Below are 7,404 nucleotides of genomic sequence, written 5' to 3'. Positions count from 1 at the left end.
AACCTTTCCAACACCCTCCACGATATTGCCAACCGAACCACCATCCTGGAGAACCAACCTCCACTGCCCCACTCTTCCTTTTCCACCACCCGTCCCTTAAAATTTGACCTCCCTACCTTTAATGGCTCCGATGCTCTAGGCTGGATTTTTAAGGTCAACCATTTTTTCATCCAGATCGCCTATTTTTACTTGGAAGGTCAAGCCTTAGCCTGGTTTCAATGGATGTTTAACAATGGGTTGTTGTCATCTTGGGAGGCATTTCTTCGAGCACTGGAGTTGCGTTTTGCTCCCTCTAAGTTCGATGATCCCATTGCAGCTCTCTGCAAGCTTACCCAAACACAGAGTTTGCAAGAATACCTCTCAGAGTTTTTGTCCAATCGCATCTCTGACTACCCCCTAATTTCTACTTAAGCTTCTTCCTCTCGGGGTTGAAACCTCCTCTCCGTCGTGAGGTCACAGCCCTTCAGCCACCAGATCTACCCCATGCTATAGCTTTAGCCAAACTACATGAAGACAAATTTCGCTCATCCATCCCCCCCTCAACCGTTTTGGTCGTACCCCCACCACCCCACCATCATTGTTACCTTCTCCATCTACCCCACTTAAACCACTCCCTCCACTGTTGCCTACACCAACCAACAAACTTCCCATTAAACGCCTTAGCGAGGCAGAGATGCAGGCCCGCAGAGATAAGAATCTTTGTTTCAACTGTGATGAGCGTTACACGAGAGGCCATCGGTGCAAGCCCCAATTTCTTCTTCTCACCACATTTGACTCTGAGAATCAAGATGATTGCCTCCTCTTCGAGGATTCCACGCTGGCAGAAGAGTTTCCTCAAGAGGCTGGACTCATCAGTCTCCATGCCTTCGCGGGTCAATGGACCCCCAGAACTTTTCGGATCACCGGGTCTATACAGGGTTATGCGGTTCAGATTTTAGTTGATAGTGGGGCAACCCATAATTTCATCCAACACAGGGTGGCCCAATTTCTCCACTTACCAAATCAGCCCACTCCTAGCCCATTACGTGTAATGGTTGGTAATGGTGAGTTCCTACCTTGCTCCTCATTTTGCCCTAATGTTACTCTTACTTTAGATAATCAGGAATTTCCTATTGACTTGTATCCACTTGAATTATCTGGCACTGATGTTGTACTTGGTGTTCATTGGCTTTCCATGATAAGCCCTTTTGTAATGGACTGCAATGGTCCATTTATGAGGTTTAATTGGCAACAGAAGCTTGTGGAATTTAAAGGGGATCCTGGCCCAAACCCTTCACCCATCTCAGTCCACCAACTCCGCCGCTTGCACAACACAAACCGGGTTGAAGCACTTTTTCAACTCACCTTGGATTCACACCCAATTATAGCAGCTTCTTCTTCCAACCCCTCTAATACAGAAACCACGTTTCCTTCTTCACCAGAACCCACCTTACAAGCTATAATTTCCAAATACTCCACCCTATTCTCCACTCCTACATCCCTTCCTCCCAATCGTCCTACAGACCATTCCATCACACTATTCCCAAATGCATAACCCATTTCAGTTAGACCATACCGTTATCCCCATTTTCAGAAGCAAGAAATCGAGACTCAAGTTCAGAAAATGCTCGACTCGGGTTTCATTAAACTGAGCAACAATCCTTTTTCCTCCCCGGTCCTCCTTGTCAAAAAGAAGGACGACACATGGCGTTTTTGTGTGGACTATAGAGCTCTCAACGCCGCCACTGTTAAGGACAAGTTTCCAATACCCACCGTCGATGAATTGTTGGATGAGTTGGGTCATGCGTCCTGGTTTTCCAAGTTAGACCTCTATTCGGGCTTTCATCAAATTCTCATGGTACCTGCTGACTCTAAAAAGACCGCTTTCAGAACACACAATGGTCATTTCGAGTTTCGTGTAATGCCCTTTGGCTTGTGTAATGCCCCCTCTACATTTCAGGCCACCATGAATGATTTGTTTCGTCCCCATTTAAGACGGTTTATTATTGTATTTTTTGATGACATTCTTGTTTATAGCCCTACATTATCTACGCATGTCGGTCATTTGGAAGTCACCTTCCAGTTACTGCTTTCCAATTGCTTCAAGTTAAAGATTAGCAAATGCTTTATTTGACACAACTTCATTTAGTATCTTGGGCATGTGGTTTCCAGTGAGGGTGTTCAACCAGATCCTGAAAAGCTCGCTGCAGTATAGAATTGGCCAATCCCTACAACCCTCAAGTCTCTTCGTGGGTTCGTTGGTCTCACTGGATTTTACCGCGAATTTGTTTCTGGTTACGCCTCAATTGCTCATCCTCTTACTGATCTTCTCAAGAAAGATAATTTTTTGTGGAATGATACAACTTATGCGGCTTTTGTGGCCTTGAAGAATGCTTTATCAGCAGCACCGGTTTTGGCCATCCCAAAATTCGATTCAGTGTTCACTGTTCAAACCGATGCATCAGGTATAGGTATGGGGGCAGTTCTCTCACAACAGGGTCACCCCATTGCTTATTTCAGTAAGCAATTCTGTCAAAAACTTCAGAATTCCTCTACCTATATACATGAATTATGTGCCATAACTACATCAGTGCAGAAATGACGACAATACCTCCTAGGCCGTCGATTTATCATACAGACCGATCAGCGTTCCATCAAGGAATTACTATCTCAAACAGTCCTCACACCAGAACAACAAACTTATCTCTTTAAATTGTTGGGATTTGACTTTGAGATTCAATATCACCCTAGTAAGAGCAATGCTGCTGCTGATGCTCTCTCTCGGGTGGAGGATGTTTTTGCTAAGGGTACCAAATCTCTACTGGTGTTATCAATCCCACAGTCGGACTTCTTGGTAGATCTCAAATCATCTCTGCAGAGTAATCAAGATTTCATTTCCTTAAGGGATCAAATCACTGCTGCACCACAGGATTTTCCCTTATATTCTTTAAAGGAGGATCTTATCCTTTTCAAGGAAAAAATTTGGTTGCCATCTACTTGTTCTCTCATTCCCTTACTGCTGCACGAGTTTCACTCCACTCCAATGGCGGGACACACAGGGATCTCTCGAACATTGAGCAAGTTAATGGCTAACTTCTATTGGCACACAATCCGCAGAGATGTTAAGGCATTTGTCGAGCAATGCAGCACATGCCAGCAAACCAAACAGCCCACTCAACGTCCTTCTGGCTTGCTTCAACCTATCCCCCCTCCATCTCACTGTTGGGAAGACCTCTCCCTTGACTTTATTATTGGCCTTCTTCCTTATAAGGGGTTCACTACTGTACTCGTTGTGGTGGACAGGTTCTCTAAGGGCGCACACTTTGGTATGCTTCCAAAATCTTTCTCTGCATCTCAGGTGGCCCAACTATTTGTTGACATAGTGTCTAAGCATCATGGTCTCCCTCATAGCCTCATTTCTGACCGAGATCCCATCTTCATTAGTCACTTTTGGCAAGAACTTTTCCGCCTTAGTGGCACCAAGCTGCGTATGTCAACGACTTACCATCCTCAAACGGATGACCAAACGGAGGTAACCAACAAAGTATTGCAGCAATATCTCCGTAGTTTTGTGCACCACAAACCGTCTCTATGGGGCAGATTTCTATCTTGGGCAGAATGGAGTTTCAATACTTCTGTCAACACTTCGACTGGATTCACACCATTCGAAGTTATGTTTGGCCGCAAGCCTCCACTCATGCCTCCTTTACTTGAAGACGCGACATCGAATGCAGCAGTGCAATAAGAACTCTCTACTCGTGCCGAGATTATTCAAAAGCTCGCCTCTAATTTGCAAAAGGCGCAAGTAGCTATGAAGAAGTGGGTCGACCAGCACCGTCGAGTTATGCAATTTGCAGTAGATGATTGGGTTTACATTCGCCTTAGGCCCCGTCGTCAATCCTCGGTGACTGGCACTACTACGGGTAAACTCATGAAAAGGTTCTTCGGTTCTTTCAAAATTACAAGGAGAATTGGTGATGTTGCTTATGAAGTGGATCTTCCTCCTACTGCCAGGATCCACAACATTTTCCATGTTAGTCTTCTCCGTCCTCACAAAGGACCTTTACCTTTTTCCCCCTTGTCTCTTCCACCTGACATTGAAGATCACCAACCAGTGTTAGAACCAGCTGCTATTGTTAACTGGAAATGGGATAATTCTGTTTCCCCACCAATAATTCAGGTCCTGATTCAATGGCAGGGCATGCCTCTCAAAGAAGCAACTTGGGAACCATGGCTTCAGATTCAACAACAGTTCCACCTTGAGGACAAGGTGCTTCTTGAACCAGGGGGGATGTAAGGAATGAAAGACCCATTTCCCTCATTCCTCCTTTAGACCCAAGTCCAGTTATTGCCACAACACCTACATCTATGGGACCATTCGAGGAAAGAAGCAAAAGATTCTCTCATCAGCCACGTTACCTTAGTGATTATGCAGTTACATATCCTTCAACCCGTAAAAAGGGAAAATCGGGCAGAGGGAAATGATTAGATTTATCATTTCATTTTCCTTTATTTTAATTGCATAGGTGTTTTTTCTCTGCATGGCAATTGTTGCATTTATAGCACAATTTTGTATTGAAAAAGGGGACATAGACGAAAAGAAAATTCTTTCTCTCTGGAAAGTTCCTTTCTCTCCACTGATTATTCTTTCTCTTTCTGTTACTTCATTCCTCTGCTACCTGCAGCATCTTTCAAAGAGTCATAAGATCTTCGTAGAAATAACAAATACCGGAGTTTCCTTTCAAGTATTGATGCTCATCAAGAACACCTATGACAATTGGAGCTTAAGGATGATAGCTCTCCTTGGTTCACATGTGTCGCAACTGGGATCGCGACGAAGAGGACGACGAACCGTACGAAAATAAGGAGTTTGAAAATCAGAGTTTGGAGTCGCCTCCATAGTTTATTTTGGAAAACTATTAGGAGTATAAGTCAGTGTTATTCTTTTGTTGTATAGCTGTATATACTACAACATAACAAATGTCCTTGTAATCTGTATATAACAGACACGCAGGTTCTCACATTTCAATAATACAGTATCATCATTCAGTACCTGACTTTCTCTGTTCTCTCTCTATTCTTTGTCTGCCACTCGGTGTACATGTTCTTTTGCTGGTCCAACAGAACTGGTATCCAGAGGTCAGGTTCAAGACTTGGGAGCTTAAGAAATCATCAAGGCGCAGAGGAGGCTTGGTGGAAAGGTGGTTGAAGCAAGAAGAAGATCAAGACTATGTTTCTTGGTAAAAGATTGGAAGTGGGAAGTATGGCCAACAATGATATCTCATCTGCTAATCTATCAATTCTCACTGAGAAAAATTGGAGTAGATGGAATACACATATGCGAGTTTTATTCTGATACCAAGATGTGCAGGAGGCTGTCAAAGGTGATTATTAGGAGCTTCTTTCGGGTGCAGCAGATGAAAGGAAGGTTGAGGAGATAAAGAAGGATAATAAAGCATTGTTTCTAATCCACCAATGCGTGGATGATGCACATTTTGAAAAGATCCAACATGCAAACATGGCAAGAGAAGCTTGGAGCATCCTTGTTAGATGTCATACTAGAGGAGAGAAAATCAAGAAGGTCAAGTTACAGACATTAAGAAGGCAATATGAATTGATGCAGATGTTGGAGGGTGACAAAATCAGAGAATATTTCGATAAAGTGATTGCCATCACCAATCAAATGAACGGGTGTGGAGAAGTCATCATGGACCTAATGGTGATTGAAAATATCATGAGATCTTTACCTCAAAAATTTGACATAGTCGTGGCCATAGAAGAATCAAGAGAGCTGGAAAAGATGAAAATAGAGGAATTGCAAAGCTCTCTGAAAGCACATGAGATGAGGATGTTTGACAAAAATCTTGTCAAGATTGATGAACAAGCATTGAAGGTTCATCATGATAAGAGTAATGCAAAGAAGAAATAAAAGAAATGGAAATGAAAGAAGGGAAATTAGAAGGTGAGCAGACCAAAAGATGATCAAGATGATGAATCAGAGGCTGTGGAGGGCAAAGGCAAATTTGAAAAATTTTAGAAGAAGAAAGATAAAAGGAGAATTAAGTGTTTCAATTGTCATAAGTATGGTCATTACTCATACGAATGCTATGCTAACAAAGGAAACCAAAAGAGGTATCAAGATAAGGAAGCTTATGTCGCTCAAGAAAATTCAGATTTTGAGCCTTTAACTCTGATGGTGACTACCACTGCTGAAGGTCCAAGCTCACAGGTTGAGTCTTGATATCTAGACTTTGGATGCTCAAACCACATGATCTGTCATAGGGAGTGGCTAATCAACTTTGATGCAGCAAAGAGGAGTAAGGTAAAATTTGTTGATGATAGCACTATAAAAGTAAAAGGAATGAGGGATGTGACAGTAAGAAGAAAAAATGGATCCCATGCTGTGATCACATATGTTCTATTTGTTCCGGACATGAAGTGTAATCTACTGAGTGTTGGCCACTTGGTGGAGAAAGGGTACATGGCTGTGAAGGGAAATCGTGATAGGATGGAACTGTATGATGAGAACAAGAATTTGATCTTGAGATGCAAGAGCTCAAAGAACAGGACATTTCAGATCAATATGAATCTAGTAGAAAATCTACAGTTGATGAATGTTGTGAAGAAAGATGAAGGCTAGATTTGGCATCTAAGGTTTGGCCATTTGAATTTCAAAGACTTGAAGCATCTTGGTGAGAAAAACATGGTATCTGGAATACCGAAAATCACTATACCTAAGAGTGTATGTGAATCATGCTTGGCTGGTAAACAAACCAAAAAACCATTCAAGTCGCAGATGAGAACAAGAGCAAAAGATTGCTTGGAGGTGGTGCATTCTGACATATGCGAACCGTTTGAGGTATCTTCTTTGGCTGGAAACCGATACTTTATAACATTTGTCGATGAGTTCAGTAGGATGTTTTGGATATATGTGATCAAAGTGAAGAGTGATGCACTTGATGTCTTCATAAAGTTCAAGGCATATGTAGAAAGGGAGAGTGGAAAGCAATTGAAGATTATTCGAACTAATGGAGGAAGTGAATATACTTCTAGTGCATTTGAGAGCTATTGTCAAACATGTGGAATTACACATGAAACCACTACACCATATATTCCTCAGCATAATGCACTGGCAGAAAGGAGAAATTGGACAATCCTCAATATGGCCAGGAGCATGACTAAAGAGAAGGGATTGCCAAGAAATTTGTGGGGTGAGGCAGTGTCAACAACTGTATACATTTTCAATATATGTCCCACAAAGAGGTTGGAACAGAAGGTGCCGTGAGAGGTGTGGACAGGTGTTAAGCCAATTGTTAGCCATCTAAAAGTATTTGGGTCATTGGCTTTTATGCACATACCAGATCAGAAACGAACCAAGCTACAAGATTAGAGTGAGGCAATGGTATTTGTTGGCTATCACTCTAC

General features: G+C 42.4%; 2 protein-coding genes across 2 annotated transcripts; both read left to right on the top strand.

Moving 5' to 3' along the window:
- The first annotated feature begins 3,790 nt into the window (after positions 1–3,790).
- Positions 3,791–4,276, top strand: LOC148199371 (uncharacterized). The gene has a single exon (XM_088112641.1). It carries the CDS (start codon positions 3,791–3,793, stop codon positions 4,274–4,276), a length of 486 nt encoding a protein of 161 aa, XP_087968767.1.
- Positions 4,277–5,497: 1,221 nt separating this feature from the next.
- Positions 5,498–6,619, top strand: LOC148199370 (uncharacterized). The gene is made up of 3 exons (XM_088112640.1): positions 5,498–5,888; positions 6,099–6,194; positions 6,288–6,619. The coding sequence occupies exons 1-3, from the start codon at positions 5,498–5,500 to the stop codon at positions 6,617–6,619; spliced, it is 819 nt and encodes a 272-aa protein (XP_087968766.1).
- The last annotated feature ends 785 nt before the right edge of the window (positions 6,620–7,404 follow it).

Source organism: Vigna umbellata, chromosome 4 (assembly GCF_029865625.1).
Source record: "Vigna umbellata cultivar VRB3 chromosome 4, Vumbellata_1.0, whole genome shotgun sequence".
Classification (NCBI taxonomy): domain Eukaryota; kingdom Viridiplantae; phylum Streptophyta; class Magnoliopsida; order Fabales; family Fabaceae; genus Vigna; species Vigna umbellata.
This window is presented reverse-complemented; position numbering and strand designations above follow the sequence as displayed.